The sequence below is a fragment of the Podarcis bocagei genome (assembly GCF_964188305.1).
Source record: "Podarcis bocagei genome assembly, chromosome: 6".
Lineage (NCBI taxonomy): Eukaryota > Metazoa > Chordata > Lepidosauria > Squamata > Lacertidae > Podarcis > Podarcis bocagei.
This window is the reverse complement of record NC_138130.1, coordinates 31,379,085-31,404,416: the sequence shown is the minus strand read 5'-3', so window position 1 is coordinate 31,404,416 and position 25,332 is coordinate 31,379,085. Positions and strand designations below refer to the sequence as shown.

At 43.9% G+C, this 25,332-nt stretch overlaps 1 protein-coding gene across 1 annotated transcript; it reads left to right on the top strand.

Moving 5' to 3' along the window:
- The first annotated feature begins 1,450 nt into the window (after window positions 1–1,450).
- On the top strand, window positions 1,451–15,586 carry LOC308589392 (acetylserotonin O-methyltransferase-like). Its single transcript, XM_081198597.1, has 10 exons — window positions 1,451–1,563; window positions 3,153–3,300; window positions 3,746–3,920; window positions 5,234–5,363; window positions 6,605–6,673; window positions 7,397–7,515; window positions 7,600–7,740; window positions 10,429–10,551; window positions 10,769–11,793; window positions 15,337–15,586. Exons 2-9 carry the CDS (start codon window positions 3,229–3,231, stop codon window positions 10,975–10,977), a joined length of 1,038 nt encoding a protein of 345 aa, XP_081054723.1. The 5' UTR covers window positions 1,451–1,563; window positions 3,153–3,228; the 3' UTR covers window positions 10,978–11,793; window positions 15,337–15,586.
- Window positions 15,587–25,332: the final 9,746 nt, after the last annotated feature.

Sequence of the window (25,332 nt, the reverse complement as noted above, 5' to 3'; positions counted from 1 at the left end):
ATAATAGAAAATGATACTTAATTAATATCAAAAATGTATCATCTGTTGCTGGAATGGGAAATGAAAGATGAAGAGGTTAAATCAGTTATCATTAAATGGGCACAAGATGTGGGACACAATATTCAAATGGAGGAATGGGAAAAGCTATGGTAGAATGAGTTAAAATTTACAGCTTGTGTGGCGATTAAAGGAAATTATATGAAAATGATGTATAGATGGTACTGAACTCCAGTCAGTAAAAAACTAAGGAAAGCAAGTGTTGGAAATGTAAAACAACAGAAGGGACATTTTTTCACATGTGGTAGGACTGTAAAATTATAAAGAAATATTGGGAAATGGTTTATAATGAAATAAAGAAGACGTTAAAATAACCTTTGTTTAAAAACCAGAAGCTTTCCTATTAGGAATTACAGGAGTGGACTTACCAAGATCACAAAATAATTTATTCATGTATGCAACTACGGCCGCACAGACATTACTAACACAATATTAGAAAGAAGGAGATTGGCAAGTTAAAGTAATAGAATATGCTGAAATGCCAAAACTGACAATGAAATTAAGAAGAAAAGACAACAATGAATTTAAGGAAGAATGGAAGATGTTTATTCCATATATACAGAAGCATTGTATACAGGTTAATACATTAGCAGGGTTCGAGGACTACTTGTAATTTTGTTATGAATGGACAATAAGTAACTTAAATGGTTTTCAAATTTAACAATGAACATGAGTTATGTTGATTAATAATGGAACCAAGGAAGGGACTACGGGGAAGTCAATCTGTTTTGTTTTGTTTTGATTTTGTATTGTTGTTGTCTTTATATTTGTTAGTTTTGGAAAATTAATAAAATGTTATCAAAAGGAAGGAAGGAAGGAAGGAAGGAAGGAAGGAAGGAAGGAAGGAAGGAAGGAAGGAAATAGACAACATCTCTTTGGGCTGCAGAAGAGCTAAAAAAAAGGCCAGACATTGAGGTGGAAAATGAGCTTTTGGCCCAGAGTATTGAAGACATTCGCTCCAATTCATTTGGGTCTGAATAAAAACAATGGTTTGCAAAAGTAAATTCACTTAGCACTATCAAGCCTATCATGGCTATGTCGCTGTCCTCATCCTGCCTACATTGTAGCTCGAATTTGAACGGTTCCTATCTGTGTTTCTAGCATTTCATTTCCCTCTGACCCCACTGCATCCAACTCCCCTTCCATTGCTCACCCCACACCCCAGTAATTGAGAATCGCGCCATGTATGTGATGAAATAGACTCTAGTTCAACACGTCTTGTGCCAGAATAACAAATGTGTGGTCCTTTGAGATGCTTCAGGACTCTCTAGGTTTTTTTGTTCTTGTTTCTCCTCAGAGCAACTGATTCAGCAAATCCATTATTAGCTCCTGATCAAGGCTGCAATCCTAAACCCAATTAACTTTGTGGGTGGGGCTGGCTACATGCTATTTAATCCAATGCAGCTGGTTTCTGAGTAGCCAAAGGACTGCACATCACAATACTGGCAACTTGGGACGTGTGCCTCATACAATTCCAGCTGCTACCTGGGAGCAAGCCACATAAAGGTTAGTCCTTTCGCTGCTAATAGGTACCACTCCGGTGGGAAGGCAAACGGCGTTTCTGTGCACTGCTCTGGTTTTGCCAGAAGTGGTTTAGTCATGCTGGCCACATGACCCAGAAGTTGGGTGGGCATGCCCTAAGGTGAAAGACTTCTGGAAAAAGATTTATAATGAGTTGAAAAAGATGTTGAAATATACCTTTATTAAAAAACCAGAAGCCTTTCTACTTGGAATAATAGGTTTGGAATTGCTCAAGAAAGATGTTAGGCTGTTTTTGTATGCCACAACTGCAGAAAGAATTTTGTTAGCTAAATATGGGAAATTACAAGAATTACCAACAGTGGAGGAATGGCAGATGAAGATGATGGACTTTCTGGAGCTGGCTGACCTGACCGGTAGAATCCACAAACAGAAGGAGGAGGATTACCAAGAAGAATGGATGAAATTTAAGGACTACTGGCATTTAGCAAAATAATATAATAGATAATATAAGTAGCATTATTGTGAGTACCAAATTAGCTTAGGACTTAAATGTTTTAAATTTTAAAATATTATGGATATAAGTGAAATAGGATAAGAAAGAAATATGTTAATTGATTAAGTTAATTTTATTGGAAATTAGTATTGGAAAACTGCTACAAGGAGCTATATGGAAACACAGTCATCTAATAATGGTTATAAAAGTATGATTATAACAGATAGGATAAATGTTTTTATGTTTGTCTGTTTTTTATATTGTAATTTTTTTTATTTTATGTTGTTTATGTTTGTTATAAATTTGAAAAATTAATTTAAAAAAATGGGGGGGGGGGGGAAATGACCTGGAAGCTGTACGCCGGCTCCCTCGGCCAATAAAGCGAGATGAACGCCACAACCCCAGAGTCGTCCGTGACTGGACTTAACGGTCAGGGGGTACCTTTACCTTTCCTTCAAGGAGTTCATGGTGACATCCCTGGTTCTCCCTCATTATTCATATTCTTTCTCTTGGAATCCCCTTGTTTCCTTTCCCATGTTCCAATCTGGGAACTCTTAACTTTTCTTCTTTAGGCTCTACCTATCCTCATTCAGCTTTACTATTTATATATTTTCCTGAATTTCTCTATATCGTTATCACAAATAATTCATTTTTAGAAGTGAGTTCTTTAGTGAGCTTCTTGGTAATTTTTGCCATTAACATTTGTTGACTTGGGCACAAAAAATGGCTCCCACTATGTGACTTGCATGTGACACTTCTTTGTTAATGTATTTCTGTATTTTAAGAATTTCCAAGTGGCATCATTTCAGCAAGAGTGTTTTCCCTAAACCACCTGCTCTCTCTTCTGATTAACTTTCTCCAATAACTTGTTAATTGTGCATTTCCAGACACCAGTGATTTTATCTCACTTGTCAGGTTCTGATATCACATTTTCCTCACATAGGCAAGATCAATAATTCCCAGGTACTTCCTTCCTCCTGCACTTGTGAGAAAGAAATCCTTTTCCACCTATGCCTTTACTTAGCAGATGGGGACTTCCCCATAAACATATCTGGCCTCAGTCATTTACAAAGACCATTAAGTTTGATTTTTACCTTGACATTTATCATTTCATTTTCAGTGAATTCTGAATAAAAGGACCACAACTTGCTCATCAGAGGAAAACTGTGAGGTATCTGACAGAGAAATAAAGAACAATGAGTACTACAGAAGAAGCTGAAGCTTTGAAATTGTTATTTCGGAATCAGTATTCATTTCTAATTTCAAAGGTAGAAGTATTGTCTGCAAAATTTAATACTTGCAAGGACTTTGAAACTTTCAGCTTGTAACTGGATGTGTAGAATCAGAAATGCCTTTAAATGGCAAGGCAAATCTTACTGTTACAGGGGTCAACCCAGCACAAACAAAGGCAGAAACTTCAAATATTGTTAATGTCACTTGAATGTATTAATAAGAAAATGAGAAGAACTGTGGGTCTATGCTTGGGACCCATAGCACAGGGGTGATACAGCAATAATTTAAAATAAACTTGCTTAAGATACCTATGTTCCACTTTTCTTTATATAATTCACGGGGACGCGCAACAGAAATATTTATTATATATATGATCACATTTTTGTATTTCAAAAGTATCTTGTTCCTTTTGCAAAGTCAGTAACTATAGACCATTTTTAACTATTTCCTTGTGTACTCCCTCACCCTTTTCGCATCCAGATTATGTTTACTGCCTCTGATCTTGGTGTATTTGATCTGCTGATGGAGTCCAAGGAACCACTGACTTCAGTGTCTATTGCCGAACGTCTGGGTACCAGTCCCTTTGGGATGGAGAGACTGCTGGACGCTTGTGTTGGCTTAAAGTTCCTGCAAGTGGAGAGGAAGGACAACCAAAGTATTTATTCTTTATCTGGAAATTTAACCAACATTATAAAGTTGAAATACCATTTTAAAAATCAATTTAAGCCATCAAGCCAGCAAGTGAACAAAGCAGCATCTAAATAGCCCTAGGGAAACACCGGAGGTTTTTAGGAGACATTTTTGTACATGGAAATTCCCATCTCTCTTTTTGGGGAGCATTCCAGAGAGCAGGGCTTTTTCTGATAGGTATGCAGGTGACACTCTCCTTTCATGATTGTAAAGGGTGATTTGTCCCATAGCAGGAGAGATGATCTGTTAGATGTGCTTGTACCTAGTTGTTTATAAATGTCAGTGAGAAAGCTCATTAGCAAATAGGCAGCTAGTGCAGGTCACTAAGCACCTGTAAGGGAAGCGGGTGGTGCTGTGGTCCAAACCACTGAGCCTCTAGGGCTTGCTGATCAGAAGGTCAGCAGTTCGAATCCCCGTGACGGAGTGCACTCCCGTTGCTCTGTCCCAGCTGCTGCCAACCTTGTAGTAGTGAAAGCATGCCAGTGCAAGTAGATATAAATAGGAATTATTGCAGTGGGAAGATAAATGGCATTTCCCTGTGCTCTGACTTCTGTCATGGTATTCCGTTGCGCCAGAAGTCATGCTGGCCACATGACCCGGAAAGCTGTCTGTGGACAAATGCTGGCTCCCACGGCCTGAAAGCGAGATGAGCTCTGCAACCCCATAGTTACCTTTGACTGGACTTAACCATCCAGGGGTCCTTTACCTTTTCACTTTTTTACTAAGCACCAATGCAGCTCAGGACATTAAGGGTCTGTTCTCCTGACTTAGATGTTACAATGGAAAAAAGTTGCCTGGTGTTCATATATTTCTAATACTTCACTCCAGATCTCAGAATGGCCACTCCTAGTGGCTGCTTATAGCAGGCACAGGCAAACTCGGCTCTCCAGATGTTTTGGGACTACAACTCCCATGATCCCTAGCTAACAGGACCAGCGGTCAGGGATGATGGGAATTGTAGTCCCAAAAAACATATGGAGGGCCGAGTTTGCCTATGCCTGGCTTATAGCATTGGTGACCATGTGGCAGCTTGAAGTTCCACTGCCAGCAGGTGGAGGCCTAGTCTTTCCATACTTTTCTCTGGAAGAGAAGCTGGAGAATTGCAGTCTCAGTGTTGCACTTTTTTTACAATGCGATCAGCATGCCATGGAATCATAGAAATGTGTCTTCTGCCTCATTATCCTTGTTTCAAGCATTTTGTCTCTGCAGAATTGGGGAGGGAAAGGGGCTTTGCACAGAGCTGTGAAAACGTTAATCTTTTGTCCCCTTCGTTTTAAGCACTTTATGGAAATACCGACCTTGCCAATCTCTACCTTGGCAAAAGAAGCCCAAAGACTCAGTATTATTCCATGAAGTTCAATGCTGAATTTGTCTATACGAGAGCACAGCACCTGGCTGATTCTGTGAGGTGAGGAGAAGGATAGCACTGAAGTGGGGAACTTAATGTCACAGTGCTGTAGGGTTGTCACCTGTCCTGTATAATACAGGATTGTCCCATAAATGTAAAATGGTAATGGATCCTTCCTCAGTAGGGCTAATTCCAGATGAGCAATCACAAACACTAACCTTCCTGCTGCTCACCCACTGCAAGCTACAAACAGAATTACAATTGCCTTTCTATTTTGTCAGCCAGTGTGGTGTAGTGGTTAAGAGTGGTAGTCTCATAATCTGGGGAACCGGGTTCGCGTCTCCGCTCCTCCACATGCAGCTGCTGGGTGACCTTTGGCTAGTCACACTTCTCTGAAGTCTCTCAGCCCCACTCACCTCACAGAGTGTTTGTTGTGGGGGAGGAAGGGAAAGGAGAATGTTAGGTGCTTTGAGACTCCTTCGGGTAGTGATAAAGCGGGATATCAAATCCAAACTACTACTACTACTACTACTACTACTACTCCTCTTCTTCTTCTTCTTCTTCTTCTTCTTCTTCTTCTTCTTCTTCTTCTTCTTCTTCTTTTTCTTCTGTTTGCCTTTCACTGTGCTCAGTACCTAAGTAGGAGCTGGCATGACATAGCTACTGTGGGCTGAGCCATTTGAAGCTTAGCACATATTCACAATACTGTATAACCCTTACAGTGAATACTATCTAACGACACCCATTTATTCTTCTAAATGTTTATTTATTGCGGAAACACTTCTTAGGTTGTAGATGTAACACACACTCTCTTTCATTATAAAAAGTGTCTAACACCATTAGGTTTCAATGTTATTTTCAACAAAATGATTAAAAACAAGACCACTACCATAACAGCTGCTGCAATTAACCATGTTGCTAAAATGGCTGTGAATTTAAGGTTGGATTTAGGGTAGTATGCTATAATGCTTTATGTATTGTATTATGATATTTTAGCACTATAGCAAAATATATAAAAAAGGAGCTTTATAGCATTTATCTTATAATACTGTACTGTTCCTCACTTTTGTTTACAAACTTTTTTACTGATTATTAAAAGATTGATAAAAAGGGTAATAAAATGGTAAAACTCACAGACGTTACAAATAAACAAACCTGTGATTGTTAGACACAGCTTTGACAACAAATGTAATTGTATGAGTAGTAAACTTGGTTTAATTGTTTTGCTGAAGAGACTGAAATTTAATTCTGTAGTTTTGATGCTCATTCTTTCTTAAACTAAAAGAAATATTCTCTTTCAGGGAAGGAGAGGCTCAGACGTATAGATTAAGTGACATTTCTACAAAAGATTTCTATGAGGCTATGTACAGGTACAGAAAAATTGTATTTATGTAGATCTTGTTTCTTTTTAAAGAATGGGCAAAGCTTTCCCTTTGCAATTTGTGTGAAACCTATTGCTATCTTGTATTCACCTGATGTCTAAAATTAGATTCCTTGCTATCAGGTGTTACATTACACAAACTACATAGGAGCCAACTCCTAGGAGCCACGGGAGCTTAGGCCCCAAAATAAAATATTTGAGGGTGTAGGTTCCCTCCCCCAGGTTGATGGGCATTCCCATTCAAAGGTGTGTATGCACTGTGTTATATGATCAGTTATGAGGGGTGGGGCTTACCTGGGCCCACACTATATTTTATTCAAGTTGGTACCCTAACAGACTAGTTGTGAAGACCCTGCCTGGTTTGCCTTCAGTATTTTCGAATGTTGAAGCACAACTGCTTTTAGTCATAGCAAACAGCCTTTTCTGAGTCGGGTGAGAGGAACAGCTACAGTAAATGATGTATTATTCATATTAATACTACTACTACTACTACTACTACTACTAGTAGTATTTAAATTTGAGTATGGATTATGGATACATCCCATCATGATCTGTACAATGGGAAACAGAAGGATGAGGCCGAAGAAAGGAAAGGAAATCCACACACAACTAAAATGCAACAGCATTATGTGGAATATGGCTCCTGTCTAGAACCATCCTCTGTTCAAAGATATGCCCTCTGTTAACTGGCAATGCTATTTTGAATTACTAGATCAGAGAGCAGCTTACGAGAATTCATGGAGTTTATGCACGAGATGTGGAGTCTCTGTGGTCGAGATGTGTTGAATGCATTTGATCTCTCTAATTTCCCACTAGTTTGTGATTTGGGCGGTAAGTACCATACATTCTCACATGTCTTCCTATGCTTTGATGTGCACAACATGTTCATTTTTTTCCTTTGGTTCTCCCCTTAAGGATGTAGCGGTGCCCTAGCAAAGGAATGTATTTCATTGTATCCAAATTCTACAGTGACCATTTTAGACCTACCTGAAGTAGTGGAAACAGGAAAGAAGCATTTTGTCTCCTCAGAGGAACACAGAATTACTTTTCATGAAGGTAAAATGTTGTTTTATTCTACAAAGGTTACATCGTTTTCTTCCACTAACAGACAAGACAGCCATGCATTAAGCAGGGATCGAGAATCAGTGACCCTTCAGTTATGGTTGGACTACAACTCCCATCATTCCCTTTTTTTTATAAGATATTTATTAATATTTTCAAAGTGTTACAAAATAAAAATAAAAAAGTAAGAAAATACAAAATAAAAATAGTTAAAAACAACTCATTCTTTCCATTACGTATTTTTCATTAGCTTATTTCCCGGACCTCATCACGCCTCCCTTTTTTGTATTCCAGTTCAGTTTGTTGGTTCAGCAAATCCTTACCCTCTTTGTTTATCCTAGTCTTTAATCTTAAGCTATTGTAACATTAAATATTTACCTATTAATAATCCATTTTCATATTCCTTTATAGTATTACAGCTGAAAACCCCTTAATTTCTATCCAACATCATTCTAACATTCATTAATTTTACAATATTTCTGTAAATAGTCTTTAAATTTCTTCCAATCTTCTTCCACCGACTCTTCTCCCTGGTCTCGGATTCTGCCAGTCATTTCCGCCAGTTCCATGTAGTCCATCACCTTCATCTGCCATTCTTCCAGGGTGGGTAGATCTTGTGTCTTCCAATACTTTGCAATGAGTATTCATGCTGCTGTTGTGGCATACATAAAAAAAGTTCCGTCCTTCTTTGGCACCAATTGGCCGACTATGCCCAGGAGAAAGGCCTCCGGTTTCTTCAAGAAGGTATATTTAAATACCTTTTTCAATTCATTATATATCGTCTCCCAGAAAGCCTTAATCCTTGGGCACGTCCACCAAAGGTGAAAGAATGTACCTTCAGTTTCTTTACATTTCCAACATTTATTATCGGGCAGATGATAGATTTTTGCAAGCTTGACTGGGGTCATGTACCACCTGTATACCATTTTCATAATATTCTCTCTTAAGGCATTACATGCCGTAAACTTCATACCTGTGGTCCATAACTGTTCCCAGTCAGCCATCATTATGTTATGTCCAACATCTTGTGCCCATTTAATCATAGCAGATTTCACCGTTTCATCCTGAGTATTCCATTTCAACAGCAAGTTATACATCTTTGACAAAATCTTAGTTTTGGGTTCTAACAGTTCTGTTTCTAATTTTAATTTTTCCACCTGGAAACCAATTATCCGATTATATAATTGTCCGAATTATATGCCTCCATTATCTGATAATAATGAAGCCAATCTCGCACTTTGTTTTTTAGTTTCTCAAAACTCTGCAATTTCAGTCTATCTCCCTCTTGTTCCAGAATTTCCCAATATTTCGGCCACTTGGCCTCCATATTAAGCTTTTTCTGTGCTTTTGCTTCCATCGGTGTACAACTCTCATCATTCCCGACCATGTTGACTGGGGCTGATGGGAGTTGAAAACCATGAGAACAGATCCGCCCAAAAGAAGAAGAAGAAGAAGAAGAAGAAGAAGAAGAAGAAGAAGAAGAGGAGTTTGGATTTGATATCCCGCCTTTCACTCCCTTTAAGGAGTCTCAAAGCGGCTAACATTCTCCTTTCCCTTCCTCCCCCACAACAAACAGTCTGTGAGGTGAGTGGGGCTGAGAGACTTCAGAGAAGTGTGACTGGCCCAAGGTCACCCAGCAGCTGCAGGTGGAGGAGCAGAGACGTGAACCCGGTTCCCCAGATTACGAGACTACCACTCTTAACCACTACACCACACTGGCCCAGGACTCTTATGTTCAGCTTTGCCTCCTTACAGGAGAAGCACCAGGAGACAGAAGTGCACACCTTATAGCTACAAATTTGAGAAAGATAAAATGAAGTACCGTATTTTTCGCCCTATAGGACGCACTTTTCCCCCTCCAGAAATGAGGGGGAAATCTGGGTGCGTCCTATGGGGTGAATGCAGGCTTTCGCTGAAGCTTGGAGAGCGAGAGGGGTCGGTGCGCACCGACCCCTCTCACTCTCCAGGCTTCAGGAAGACATCCGCAGCCTAGGCAGCCCTGCGGGAGTTCCCGCAGGGATGTCTTGGCTGCGAATAGCAGCCTGCTTCCCGGAGCACCGGGCGCGCTGAAAGCAGAGCTCCCGGCGCTTCAGGAACACATCCGCAGCCTAGGCAGCCCTGCGGGAGGTCCCGCAGGGTTGTCTAGGCTGCGGACAGCAGCCTTCTGCTCGGCGGGCGGGGCGCCCTGAAGCAGAGTGCCCCGCGCGCTGGACAGACATCTGCAGCGTGGGGAGCCCTGCAGGAGTTCCTGGCAGGGCTCCCCACGCTGCGGATAGCAGCCTGCTGCCCGGCAGGTGGGGCGCCCTGAAGCAGAGCGCCCCGCGCGCCGGACAGACATCCGCAGCGTGGGGAGCCCTGCAGGAGTTCCCCGCAGGGCTCCCCACGCTGCGGATAGCCGCCTGCCGCCTGAAGCAGAACGCCCCTGAAGCAGACATCGGCCAGCCCCACAAGCTCGGGGGGACAGCAGGGAGGCGCAGCGCCGCCATCCCGCTGTTCCTCGACCTTGTTCGGTTTCCCTGACCTGCTTTTGGGGGGGAAATAAAGGGGAAAAATTTCCTTTATTTCCCCCCCAAAAAACTAGGTGCGTCCTATGGGACGGAGCGTCCTATGGGACGAAAAATACGGTATACTTTCCGTAAGAATAATAATTCTTTCACTGGATCTCTACTTCTTTTATTTCAGGTGATGCTTTTAAAGATCCAATTCCAGAAGCTGACCTGTATATTTTGGTTAGGACCCTACACTGCTTTAGTGAGGAGAAGTGTGTGCAACTGCTAACCAGACTGCACAAAGCCTGCAAGCCTGGTAGGTGCATGGTGTCAAAGGTGTTTCCTGTGGGAATTAATCCTGATACTAATCCGCTTGGATTTCCCCATGCCCCCTTCCCCTTATGTCCGCATCCCACTCAAGCTCAGCTGCATTCCTTTATTTCTTGAGCTTCTGATCCCAGGATACTTGGGCAAAGTAACATGCTGCTTTTTAATATGTAACGGTGCACCTTCCATTTCCTATTCCAAAACAGGTGGTGGAGTTCTAGTAGTGGAAATAGTTCTCAATGAAGACAGAACGGGGCCATTCGAAGCTCATATATATGGTTTGGTTATGCTGCTTATTACTCAAGGAAAAGAACGGACCCCATCAGAGTACAATGCGCTTCTCAGTGCCGCCGGCTTCAAGGATATTCAGCAAAAGAAAGCAATTCTCTTTGATGCCATTTTAGGAAGAAAATAACATTGACCAAGAACATTCTATGAACGTCATGACTGAATGGATATATTTCAGCCTGATTCTTTGCAGCCATAACTGAACATACTTACTATCCTTGATCTTAACGAAAAGGCTGAGAAGTGATGGCACTGAACATGTTCAAACTTTGTTTGGCAAATCTTCGCTATGTGGAAATATTTCCCACCCTTTAGCATTATGGTAGAATTCTAAGAGAAACTAGGACAATAATAAAAATGGCTACATCTAACCCACTGTTGTAATTAGTAGATTTCATATTTTTTCTTAGTAGTGTTTCTTCAGTTGTTTTTAAACTACAACTTCCGTCATCCCCAGTTACCAGTGATCAGGGATGATGGGAATTGTAGTTCCAAAACACCAAGTTGGGAAAACACTGATTTATAAGTTTTATAGAGAGATCTTGAAGCAGTTTCCTTCTTCTAGATGGTATGCTGGTTGGAGCTGATGGGAGCTGAAGTCCAGCAACATTAGGGAGGCCACAAATTCCCCATCCCTGTCTTAGAGTATTGGACCAGGGCCACAGGAAGCTCCCATGGGCAAAGTAGAGAAGGTGTGATTTAGTCGGTAATCATCATCCTTGTGGGCTCTGGCTAGACCATTCCTACAAGCTGTAGGTGTGACGTTAACATATGAGAGTGCTGGAGGTGAAATAGTTAAACAGGTTACCCAGTCAGAACCCCAGGGGGTGGAGTCAGAGGGACTATAAAACCAGCTGGGGGGGGGCGAAGGGAGGAGTTCGTTGGGAGTTGGGTGGTTGGTTGGAGTGGGAGTGAATTGGGATAGAGTCTGTGGGTAGGTTGAGTTAATAATAATAATAATTGAGTTTCCCCAGCCACTCTGGGCAGCTCCCAATCAGTGTAAAAAACAGTACAGCGTTACATATTAAAAACTTCCCTGAACAGGGCTGCCTTAAGATGTCTTCTGAATGTCAGGTAATTATTTATCTCTTTGACATCTGATGGGAGGGCATTCCACAGGGCGGGCACCACTACCGAGGAGGCCCTCTGTCTGGTTCCATGTAGCCTCACTTCTCGCAATGAGGGAACTGCCAGAAGGCCCTCGGCGCTGGATCTCAGTGTCCGGGCTGAACGATGGGGGTGGAGACGCTCCTTCAGGTATACAGGACCGAGGCCGTTTAGGGCTTTAAAGGTCAGCACCAACACTTTGAATCGTGCTCGGAAACGTACTGGGAGCCAATGCAGATCTCTCAGAACCGGTGTTATGTGGTCCCGGCGGCCACTCCCAGTCACCAGTCTAGCTGCCGCATTCTGGATTAATTGCAGTTTCTGGGTCACCTTCAAAGGTAGCCCCACATAGAGCGCGTTGCAGTAGTCCAAGCGTGAGATAACTAGAGCATGCACCACTCTGGCGAGACAGTTCGCAGGCAGGTAGGGTCTTAGCCTGCGTACCAGGTGGAGCTGGTAGACAGCTGCCCTGGACACAGTTAACCTGCGCCTCCATGGACAGCTGTGAGTCCAAAATGACTCCCAGGCTGTGCACCTGGTCCTTCAGGGGCACAGTTACCCCATTCAAGACCAGGGAATCCCCCACATCCACCCGCTCCCTGTCCCCCAAAAACAGTACATCTGTCTTGATTCAACCTCAATCTGTTAGCCGACATCCATCCTCCAACCGCCTCCAGGCACTCACACAGGACCTTCACCGCCTTCACTGGTTCTGATTTAAAGGAGAGGTAGAGCTGGGTGTCATCTGCATACTGATGAACACCCAGTCCAAACCCCCTGATGATCTCTCCCAGCGGCTTCATATAGATATTAAAAATCATGGGGGAGAGGAAAGAACCCTCAGGCACCCCACAAGTGAGAGCCCAGGGGTCTGAACACTCACCCCCCACCACCACTTTCTGGACACGGCCCAGGAGGAAGGAGCGGAACCACTGTATGACAGTGCCCCCAGCTCCCAGACCCTCTAGACGGTCCAAAAGGATGTTATGGTCGATGGTGTCAAAGGCTGCTGAGAGATCCAGCAGAACTAGGAAACAGCTCTCACCTTTGTCCCTAGCCCGCCAGAGATCATCAACCAGCACGACCAAGGCAGTTTCAGTCCCATGGTGAGGCCTGAATCCCGATTGGAAGGGATCCAAATGGTCCATTTCCTCAAGGCGTGCTTGGAGTTGTTCAGCAACCACCCGCTCAATCACCTTGCCGAAGAATGGCAGATTTGAGACTGGGCGATAGTTGGCCAAATTGGCCGGGTCTAAAGATGTTTTTTTTAAGAAGCGGTTTAATGACCGCCTCTTTCAGCAGGTCTGGGAAGGCTCCCTCACAGAGGGAAGCATTCACCACCCCGCAGAGCCCATCGCCCAGCCCTTCCCGGCTCGCTTTTATCAGCCAAGATGGGCAAGGATCAAGGAGACAGGTGGTCAGTTTCACTTGTCCAAGCAGCCTGTCCACATCCTCGGAGGTAACAGATTGGAATTGATCCCATGTAACAGGACCAGACAGAACTCTAGCACTCTCCCGCCCTGGCCCTGCTCCCACGGTGGAGTCTACCTCCTTCTGAATCTGAGCGATTTTATCTGCAAAAAACTTTGCAAAAGCATTACAGGAGATCTTAGGGTCCCTACCAGGCCCCGGTGGTACAGGTGGTTCCGATAGATTGCGAACCACCTGAGAAAGTCTCCTGCTGCTGTTTTCTGCAGATGCAATGGAGGCGGCGAAGAAGGCCCTCTTCGCGTTGCCATTGCCACTTGGTAGGCTCGACGTTGAGCTCTAGCCCGTGTCTGGTCTGATTCAGAATGAGTTTTCCACCACCGGCGCTCTAGCTGTCTCAACGATTGTTTCATCACCCTCAGCTCCGGGGAAAACCACGGGGCTGTCCGGGCTCCATGCAATCGGAGAGGGCGCTTCGGAGCCAGACAGTCAATAGCCCTGGTTAACTCCGCATTCCAGCGTGCCACCAGGGAATCAGCTGAAAGGCCATCAACTTGGGATAAAGCATCCCCTACCACTCTCTGGAAGCCAATTGGATCCATTAAGTGGCGGGGGCAGACCATCCGAATCGGTCCCACCTCCCTGCAGAGGGGAAGGGTTGCGGAGAAGTCCAGTTGCACCAGGAAGTGATCTGACCATGGCACTTCTTTTATTTCGCTTTTAGTTAGTGTCAGATCACCAACATCCATAGAGGTGAACACCAAGTCTAAGGCATGTCCACGGCTATGAGTTGGGCCAAACTTATTCAGGGACAGCCCCATGGAGGCCATGCTTTCCACGAAGTCCCGAGCGGCCCCTTGTAAGGTCGTGTCAGCATGGATGTTAAAATCCCCCAGGACAACCAAGCTAGGTGTCTCCCGGAGCATATCCGCCATGACCTGAAGCAGCTCGGGCAGGGAATCCTTGGTGCGGCGGGGAGGTCGGTACACCAGTAGGAATCCTGTACTGCCCCTATTGCCCAACCTCCAGAACATGCACTCAGAAAACTGGGTCTTCCCAATAGGACGCCTGGTGCAGACTAATGACTTCCTAAAAATCACTGCAACCCCCCCTCCCCGCCCAACATGACCTGGGTTGCTGTGCGTAAGAGAAACCTGGTGGGCAAGCAGCGGCAAGGACAGGCACATCTGCTTCATCCAACCAGGTCTCTGTCACACATGCCAGGTCAAATCCTCCATCCACAATCAGGTCGTGGATGGCAGTGGTTTTATTCATCATTGACCTGGCATTGCACAGCAACACTTTCAGGTCATGTGGGTTTCCCTTGCTGATTACTGTATCCTTCCAGTCAGGACCAGACCTGGAGGCAGGGATAGTCCTCAAACAATGACTAAACCTGGCTCCTCGGTAATGACATGGTCTGGTTTTAGCATAACTCCTCCTCCTGCCCGTGATCACTGAGATCGGGCGTCCCAATACATCCCCCCCGTGGAACCTGCCCCACCCAATCTATTGGCTGAGGCCCATTCCCAGGCAGCCATGACCCTTCCCCTTAAAAAGCAAAATACAAATTATATAATAATTTAACAGAATAATAATAATAATAATAATAATAATAATAATAATAATAATAAAAACAGAACAGAACAAAACAAAACAAAACAAAACACAGCAAGAAACAATAGCACTGACTAAATGCTTATCCCACCCCAAGCAAAAATAAAATAATGAAATAATATAATATTATAAAAAACAACAACCACCATTTAAGGTGCTGCAAATTAAAAGCAATTAAAACATTTAAAACCATTTTGTCCATTGCTGCCGGTAGCTGCTCAGGCCTCTAAACTGTAGTGGTAGTGCAGGCCCCGCCCCCTAGGCCGGATGGAGTTGGCAGGAGAGGGAGTGGTCTTCCCAGCACTCACACAAGCAGCAACAGCAGCAGCAGCAGAGTTAGTGTAGTGAAATAAGCTGAGTCAGGAACAGTTAGGAGCTAGGAAGACAAGTAAATATCTGAGAGGTGGTTTAGTGAGTGAGAGCAGGTAGCGGAAGTTATAGGTCTGGATAGGCACCCTATGATTGTAATTGACCAATACCGTTTATGAAACCACACGCTTGTTAAACTGCAATAAATAAACAGAAGTTCATGTTCCAATTTAACCCTGACTTGACTCAGTATTGTACTAAGTAGGGCCTGGGTCACACTTGGAGGGTCTGCGATAATATTAATAGTATTAATAGTATTAATGACTCCGCTTCCAATGTGAAGCACCAAAACTACTTAAGACACTCTCAGGACTCTGTTTAGGGGTAGCATGCATATGCCACACACAAAAATAAGCAAACAAGTCTACCTGTGGCTGCTAGAGTCAACTGTGGCAACATGTATTGTAAGAATAGTATAGTGTGGAGGGATGAACCTGAAGATTACTTCGGTAGTTACGCAGCTCAAGCGTCATCCAATTAAAGCAAAAATTCTGTTTCAGTGAAGGGAGAAAAAACCAGATTGGTAAAATAATATGGTACTTCACTTCAAGGGAGCTATGAGGCTATGTGCAGGTAAAAAAATAGCATTTTGTGGCTCTTGTATTTGAGAGGATGGGCAAAACTTGAATGCTTTTTGTCTGATTAAACATTCCTTGTGAACTCTAGGGAAGAAGGTCCTAATAAAATTATTATCTTACCATACCTGTCATTGAAGGATTGGGTTGCCTTTTGGGGTATACAAAAAAAGGGTGAATTTTTAGTTAAGAGTCAGTTATCTTATCACCATTGTACTCCTAGAACTGAAACAGTTGGAAAGGGGGGAATTTGAGTTTTTGCAATTCTTCTGGCACCAGAGAGTCTAGCTTGACTTTGCACGGGAGCCTCTCTTTAAAAGGTTCCAAGGCCAGATACCAGATAAGGTGAGGCCAGAAGGAAATATTTACTTTTAAAAAAACTTTATTGTTAGAACACCTAAGGGAAACTTCTGGAGCAATCAATAAGTCTGTTAGAAATGCTTGAGTTGTGTGACTTTAGGACAAGTCCTCAACTTACCAACTTCTGAATTGTAAAGGAATATCCTAAATCATAAAGCCTGTCATTGCAGCCTCAATGCATGGCATCAACCTGATTACCAGTGGAACTGCAGACAAATACCATATTCTCTCTATAGGTCTTTTTCACCCTTCATTTAAATAATTGATTGGCACTCATTAAAGTTCTGCACTAGAATATGCCATATCATTCATTGTAATTCTGTTCTGGATGGCTTCCTGGTTGTTTGTTTCTTATGTTTTTTATTAGAGATTTCTTAACTATACAAAAACAGTGTGATGTCTCTTTCTTCAAGTTATGATTTCTACAATTCAGCTGCATTTGTTATGAGACATTAATGATACAGCAGTACCTCGGGTTAAGAACTTAATTCGTTCTGCAAGTCTGTTCTTAACCTGATACTGTTCTTAACCTGAGATACTACTTTAACTACTTTAATGGGGCCTCCCGCTGCCGCCACACGATTTCTGTTCTCATCCTGAAGCAAAGTTCTTAACCCTAGGTACTACAGTGGTACCTCGGGTTAAGTACTTAATTCGTTCCAGAGGCCTGTTCTTAACCTGAAACTGTTCTTAACCTGAAGCACTACTTTAGCTAATGGGGCCTCCTGCTGCCGCCACGCCGCTGGAGCACAATTTCTGTTCTTATCCTGAAGCAAAGTTCTTAACCTGAGGTAATATTTCTGGGTTAGCGGAGTCTGTAACCTGAAGTGTCTGTAACCTGAGGTACCACTGTACATACAATGTTAGGTTAGGAAGAAAAGAGGGGGAAAGAAGGGGAGTGGTGGGTGGGGTGGGGTGGTTATGTTTCTGTTCTTCTGTGTGGGTTTTGTGTCAGCGTTACTTGTATGGGTTTTCTTACTATTCACTTGTTGTGATGAGAGAGGTAGAGGGTGGCCCAGGGTGTGATAGGTTGTCCTTGGGTGGCTGTAGTGAGATTTATTTGTGAGTGTGAGTAGGGTGTGTGACCAGTGGCGTAGCATGGGTTGTCAGCACCCGGAGCAAGGCAAGTAATTTGCGCCCCCTAACCCGTGGATTTGCGCCCTCTAACCCTAACCCCCAGATGTTGCGCCCGGTGCGGCCGGCCCCCCCCTGCACCCCCACGCTACGCCACTGTGTGTGACTGTGTATATATTTTTAATCAGGCTAGCCAGATTGCTTTGTATGCTGTTGGCGGAGTTTTGTCGTTATCTTGTTGGGCTATGTACGTCATAAAGGGGAGCCATACCGGGCTGAAGGCGTCCTCTTCTATTTGTCCCTGTGTCAGTTTCAGTTTATTGGTTAATTTTTCTAATAGGGCTGTTTCCCATACTACTTGATACCAGTGGTTCACAGTTACTCCTGACAGGTCTCTCCAATGCCTGGCTATGATGATTCTGGCAGCTGAGAGTAGGGTGGCTTCCTGTTTTTTTTATCGGACTTAATACTAAAAATTGTTGCTCTGTTTCTCTCTCACACACACTGCTTTCAGGAAGCGTTCTATGCTTTGTTGCTAGGTGTACACATTAGCCCCAGAGAAGTGGGCACCCACTATACTTTTAAAGCACATTTTAAACATATTCTTTTTCCTCAAAGAATGGGGGCAAATCTCTCCCTCGATGCACAGGTATGAAATTGCAAGCTGCTGAATTGCAACTCATTACCAAACTTAAAACCATGGCGAGACCTGGTCTGAACAGAGACATTGGATTCTTATCTCATTATACATGACTAAGCCATTTCTCACCTTCTCACCCCTTGCCTTTTCCTGCAAGACCTATTGCAGTCGTTAAGAGTCGTCAACAGTCTCATCTCAGCCATCTGCCAATCTCCCATTCCCACCACCCTTCTGAGTAATACCCCTCCCCACCTTCTCACTATATAGAAGGATCTGGCAACTTCTGTTTCAGTGTATCTGAAGAAGTGTGCATGCACACGAAAGCTCATACCAAGAACTAACTTAGTTGGTCTTTAAGGTGCTACTGGAAGGAATTTTTTTATTCAGGTATGAAATGTTCTCCTTGAGTGAGATGCGGCTGTTTGTTCCTGTCATTTTTTATTTTCCCTTTCTTTTTATTCCTTCAATGCGTAGCCCACCCCTCATCAATTCCATTCATCCCCCCTGGTTTTTACCATGAGAGATCCACGTCCAACTTCCTGCTCAGCCATGAACTGGGTGGCGTCCCTTGAAGGGTTGTTGTTAGGGAGAAATGGGGAAAACCTCCGCCCTCAGTAGTGTGTCACAAGGTGGGATACATTAAAAAATAAATTTAAAGCTGAATGCTGTGTTTTACGTACTTCGCCTACGGCTGGCAGCACCAGATTGCTCCTTCTGCAATGGAGAAAACTTTTGCCCTCCAGATGTTGCCGAACTACAACTCCCATCAGCCCCGGCATGCACGAAGAACGGCGAGAGTTGTAGTTCAGCGCTCCTTTCCGCGCATTCCCCGCGCGCTGAAAGGCGCTGCTGTGAAAACAGGCTGCTAATATCGCGCGAGTGTGCTGCGTCCGCTCCACTGGGTGGCACGGATGAGCCGCGATGAGATCCTCCTGCGCTGACTCGAGCTGCCACTAGGGGCCGCTGCGGAAGCGGCGCGAATGAGAACCGGGACCGCGCCGCGCGTCTAATTGGAGAGGTGGCGTGGAAGCCGCCGGGCGCGCGTCACGAAGGGCGTGGCTTTAAAAGAACGATGACAAAAAGATCAGAACGTTCAGAGAGCCGAACAGCCCCAATAAAGGGATCACGTGTTAATCTTTTACCACCACCCCAGTCCTCCCATTAGAAGAGGTGCCAGGAGCCTTGTAGGTATTTTGTGCTTTGATCTGGCACCGACTCTTGTCTCCTTGTTCTTTTCCAAAATTGCATTCAAAGAACAATAGTCGCAGGTTTAACAATGACTTGTGCTCTGAAGATGCGCCCCCCACCCAATTTCAGCACGTCGTGTGATCTCCTCCTGCCTGGGTTTTAAGACCCGAGAGTCGCAGCGACGTGTTGCATATTTCCCTGCCCTTTTAACATCGTTAATTCTTTGCATGGCAAAAAATAATAATATGGCCCGGTCTAATTTTTTTTTGCCTGTCGGAACACATTTAATCGCAGCACTTTGTCCAAGCAAACTGACGTCAGCCATCCATAACTCCCTGTTTGGATGAATAGAGCTTTTTGTAGGAAGCAACCTAAACGGTAGGCTCGGTGCTCTTTAAAGAGACAGAAAATGTTATAATTAGTTTGAATTGCTACAGTCCCTTCAGTGATGACTAAACACACTTAATAAAGAAAGCAACTAATTACAGAGATTTCGCTGTACAGGGTAGATGTTGAGTGCATCAAAGGCCAGCCTTCTTAAATCACAGGCTGGCAAAACAATGTTCAAATGTGCAAAACCCTTGCCACATACAGTAGTCTAAAATGTAAAGTGCTTTCTCCTTCAGGTTGCCTTGTGACTTGTCTGTCTTTTTTAGCTGAGGGTGCAGCTGCAAAAATGTTTTCGCTAGAACAATGCAGGGATAGAGGAAACCTATGGACTCCCAGATGTTGTTGAACTTCCAATTTCCAATATTTCCAGCCAACTTAGCAATGGTTGAAGATTATCTCTCTCTAATAAAAGTGAGGAAACAAGTGGGAGGGGTCATGAAATTGTACATCATGTTGCCATAAGTATGGTCCATCTCATTTGTTTTTCAATAATTTCTGAGCATCCCAGTATGGTCGTCCCATAGTTGAAGGAGGACTATGTAGATTTTTTGACATTGACATCTATTCAAAGGTTTATAGAATAACAATTCCATAAGCACAACCTGCCAGATTTATTGGTCCCAGAAATCAAATAAATTAAAATGAGAGGTCTTCAAGTGTTTTGATATTATCATTCTAAAGCCTCTCCTCCTCCTCCTCCTCCTCCTCCTCCTCCTCCTCCTCCTCCTCTTTTAAAATAACCTCTGCAAACCTTGGGGTTCCACAAGCCTACTAGCACTTTCCACCACAAGGATGGTGGTGTTTTGGTTACATGGAGACCCACGTATCAGTTCATTATTAGTACTGTATTTACTCAAATGTAATGTGCACCTTTTTTGGCCAAATTCCATTGATGGCGCATTTTTACTTTCTTGGTTTCATGATTTTGAAAACTGAGGTGCGCGTGAGAGTCGATGGCGCATTAGATTCACGTAAATATGGTATTTAGGATAGATCTGTTTTAGTTCCCAGTGGTCATCCAGCAGCCTACAAAAGTTTCTGATCTATAAACAGACACCCCCCAAATTCTTTTAAACATGGGGTCTCTGCTTGGTGCTGCTGTCCAGTCACTTTCTGCCATGGCCTGTATTGTGAATTTTTGGTATATGGTTGCACATTTTTTCTTAATTTTCCAACAAAAGCAAATTTATAACATCATTAAACATCAAAAACTCATCACCCATCTTTTTTTCTTTTAGACTTCCATCAACATGTCTGATAATTTTCCGTAATTATCACAAATCTTCACATTTATTAATTTATATTGCACAATATATATCTTATCTTACCATGTTGTTTAAACAATATTTCTACCAAATCTTCTTACAGAGCTTCTTGAAAACTTACAAACGTTATATCATTTTCACAAATATTTTTTAATATATTCTGTAAATTTACTCCAGTCCTCAGTGAATCTTTGGTGTCGTCGGTTGCGAATCCTCCCTGTCAATCTGTCCAGTTCTGCGTAATCCATTAATTTCGATCTCCATTCTTCAGTCGTAGGCATTTCTTCTTGTTTCCATTTCTGGGCCAAAAGAGTTCTGGCTGCTGTTACTGCATACAGAAATACTTTCTGATCGTTCCTTTTTATTTCACCACCTAATATTCCTAATAGAAATGCTTCTGGTTTTTTAACAAATGTATATTTCAGTATTTTCTTTATCTCATTATATATCATTTCCCAGAAGCACTTCATTTTTTTACATTCCCACCACATATGATAAAATGTCCCTTCTTTCTCCTTACATTTCCAACATTTATTACTCACCTTATACATCTTACTTAATTTAACTGGTGTTATATACCATCGATATATCATTTTCATAACATTGGTTGCACATTTTTTCTGATTTGCCTGCTCCCTCCCTCAGAGTGCCAAGGGGTTTTTGAATAGGCAAAGCCAGTCCCCTTCTGAGCTAGGTGGTTTTCAGCTAAGTGACTTAACCAGTTAAGAATTCATTTTTGACTAATGGGCTACTGAAAACCAGAGACTCCAGTCCATTCTCTATGTAGGTAGGGGTGGGGAACCTGCGCTGCCCTCCTGCCCATGTTGTTGGACTACAACTCCCATCATCCCTGTCTATTGGCCATGCTTCCTGGGGCTGATAGGAGTTCAGCAGTGTCTGCAGGAAACGCAGGTTCCTCACCCCAATGTAGGGAACACAGCACCTCCTCTTTGCCAGCTCATGGAATCTTCATGAGCTTCCGGCCTTCGATTTAGCTAATTGGGTGGTAAAAATAAATCCGCAGCTATACGCAAATACTATTTATATATTGTCTTGTTGAAATTTTAAGCAGGACTTTATGAATATCCACCGTACTCCTATAATTGCTCTCTGGTGTCGATGTCAGAAGGCTTTCTGTCCGGCTGAAGCACTTTCAGTACTTTCCTGCTGCAAGTGTGCATTAAGTAAGATGAGCTTTGCTAGCATGTGATGGGGAAACAAAAAACCAAAAATCAGAAAAAGACAAATAGATGAAGCATCTAAAAGCTTCGTGGTGGCCAGAACTGCATGACATCAGGGTGGTTTCTCAGAAGCTCCCATGCCTTAGTTTTAATTACTCGCTGATATGGCACAGCATTTCAGCCAAGGCAGGGTCACCTTTCTGGCCAATTTGCGACGAGAAACAACACCAAGGTCGCAGATGACTCTGCAGCTGGTAATGCTCTTTCAGATCTTTTATCCTTGAACATTGGAGTGAAAATTAAAGTGGGAAGTGTCCAGCACAGAAGCTTCTGCAGCCCTTGCTCTACCATAGCCACACCTCTGGTCGTGTCAAAAAAATAAAAATAAAAAGTGTGATGGGCATTCAGTGCCCTTCCAGTCCTCTGACACCCCCCCCCCCAAACCCATGAAATGACCTATTTCCTCTCTCTATCAGTGGTGGCTCAAGACCCTTCGCTGCTTCAAGAGGCCCTCCCCACCCATTTCCATGGAGAGGTTTTAACCCAGGCATAGGCAAACTCGGCCCTCCAGATGTTTTGGGACTACAACTCCCATCATCCCTAGCTAACAGGACCAATGGTCAGGGATGATAGGAACTGTAGTCTCAAAACATCTGGAGGGCCAAGTTTGCCTATGCCTATGGTTTTCCCATTAGTGATGTATGTAAGTGAGAGCTGGGCCATAAAGAAGGCTGATCGCCGAAGAATTGACGCTTTTGAATTATGGTGCTGGAGGAGACTCTTGAGAGTCCCATGGACTGCAAGAAGATCAAACCTATCCATTCTGAAGGAAATCAGCCCTGAGTGCTCACTGGAAGGACAGATCGTGAAGCTGAGGCTCCAATACTTTGGCCACCTCATGAGAAGAGAAGACTCCCTGGAAAAGACCCTGATGTTGGGAAAGATGGAGGGCACAAGGAGAAGGGGACGACAGAGGACGAGATGGTTGGATAGTGTCTTCGAAGCTACCAGCATGAGTTTGACCAAACTGCGGGAGGCAGTGGAAGACAGAAGTGCCTGGCGTGCTCTGGTCCATGGGGTCACGAAGAGTCGGACACAACTAAACGACTAAACAACAGCAACAACATGCCTATGCAGACTGTTACTGCAACCGTGGCAACAGAACAGTGTCCTCCTGAGGCCAGCAGGCTAGCCTAGAGGGAGCAGACTAGGCCAGGCACATGGAGCTTCATCCTCCAAACAACTCACTGCTGCCATTCCCATCCACACTGTATACTTCAATTACATGACTTCCCTCCAAAGAATCCCAGGAACAATAGTTTCCTTCCCCTTCTGCGGAGAGCTACAACTCCTAGCACCTTTAACACATCATACATTTATTGGGGGAAAGCTGTGTGCATTAATGTATGGTTTGGCCAGCGTCGTAGTGGTGGCTGCCGGTGTCCGGGGTGGGAGGGGGGCGCCGCCAGAAAAGGACAGAGGAATGTGATCCTGGCAGCCATTTTGGATGGGTAGTTCAGCTGCCTTTGTTTCTTCTTTCCCTCCCACTTTAGGATTGCAACCTAAAACTTATTTGTGCAAATCTGCATGTGAATAAAAATATTTATTTTTAAAGAAAAAGGGCATGCTATATTTATCTTAAATAGTGCATGTATTTCATAGAATCAGAGTTGGAAGGGGCCCTGAGGGTCATCTAGTCCAACCCTCCAGTGCAGGAATATGCAGCTGCCCCATACGGGGATTGAACCTGCAACCTTGGCATTATCCGCACCACACTCCAACCAACTGAGCTATCCAGGATGTTGCAGCAGGAACACACTGTATGGCTTCCTCAGAGATGGTGTCTGCCACTAGCTGCTGATACATCAAATGCCTATGCTAAATTTAAGTACCTTATAAAAATGTGTTCCCTGACTGAGTTGCCTTTTGCTCAGTCACAAGCTTATACAACCCTTGAATTGGTTAACAGTGCAATCCTATGCCTGTCTCCTCAGAAACAAACCTTCCTGAGTTCAGTGGGACTTACTTCCAGGTAGATAAAGGATTGTAGCCTAAAAATAGCAAATCTAATATTAAGACGTGTAAATATATGGAGCCTGAAGAATGTTCCTTGCTACATTGTTGAATCTGAACTAAAGGGGGGGGGGAGAGACTGATTGTATGTCAAATCACCCTGCTGGAAAAAAAACCCAAAACATTTTAAAACCAAGCACCAGCTAAGGGTTTCCTCACTCCAAAAACATCCTTCCTGTGTTTTGCAAGCTGTGTTCCAAAGAAACCGAGGGGTTCCTCAATTAAAAGATCAATAATGGCAGACAAGCCATTAATAATGCAGGAAATTGATTTATTAGTTTCTTTCTTTTGGCTGGAATAATTCTCCAGGCCTGCACTGCGTGCTACCAGCAAGCCAAACACAAGCCCTTATTTTGGAATTCCTCACACAAAGGCGACTCGCATGTTGCAGCAGGAGTGGGGCTGCTGTGCTGGCCCTACATCCACAGACTAGCTCTGCCCCAAATGCGTTGAGTGCGAGGGCATCCCAACTGCATGGATCCCCTCTGTATGCTCAGCTGCTCATGCCTAGGGGTTCATTTACAGGCATGTCCTCTCAACGGATGGGCACTTGTGGGTATAGCTGCTTCAACAGCGTGTGCTCTACACAGGAGCACTGTACAACCAGGCTTGGTATCAACCAGCAGTGCAATGTAGCCTGCTGAGTTCTGGAGAAAGCTCTGTATATAAAAACCCAGGTAGGTGTCAAAATCGGAAGCAGCATAAGTGGTTGGTAGAGTGCATTTAGCTCACACGCTGTACATTCCTAGCTCCTAACAAAATGTGAAAGTTACATAGACAGTGTGCTGATGACTGGAGCTGATAGGACTTGGAGTCCAAATTCCCTAGAGGGTACCAGGTTGGTAAGGGACATGGGTGGCGCTGTGGGTTAAACCATACAGCCTAGGGTTTGCCGATCAGAAGGTTGGCAGTTCAAATCCCCACGACGGGGTGAGCTCCTGTTGCTCGGTCCCTGCTCCTGTCAACCTAGCAGTTCGAAAGCACGCAGTGCAAGTAGATAAATAGGTACCACTCCGGCGGAAAGGTAAATGGCGTTTCTGTGCACTGCTTTGGTTTGCCAGAAGTGGCTTAGTCATGCTGGGCACATGACCCGGAAGCTTTATGCCAGCTCCCTCGGCCAGTAAAGCGAGATGAGCACTGCAACCCCAGAGTTGTCCGCAACTGGACTTAACGGTCAGGGGTCCCTTTACCTTTACCAGGTTGGTAAGCTGGCCT

Excerpts from the sequence above, each read along its gene's own strand:
- LOC308589392 (XM_081198597.1), top strand. The coding sequence starts at position 3,229 with ATGAGTACTACAGAAGAAGCTGAAGCTTTGAAATTGTTATTTCGGAAT. Across the intron at positions 7,516-7,599 it reads ACTAGTTTGTGATTTGGGCG|GATGTAGCGGTGCCCTAGCA; the intron begins GTAAGTACCATA and ends TCTCCCCTTAAG. Across the intron at positions 7,741-10,428 it reads CAGAATTACTTTTCATGAAG|GTGATGCTTTTAAAGATCCA; the intron begins GTAAAATGTTGT and ends CTTTTATTTCAG.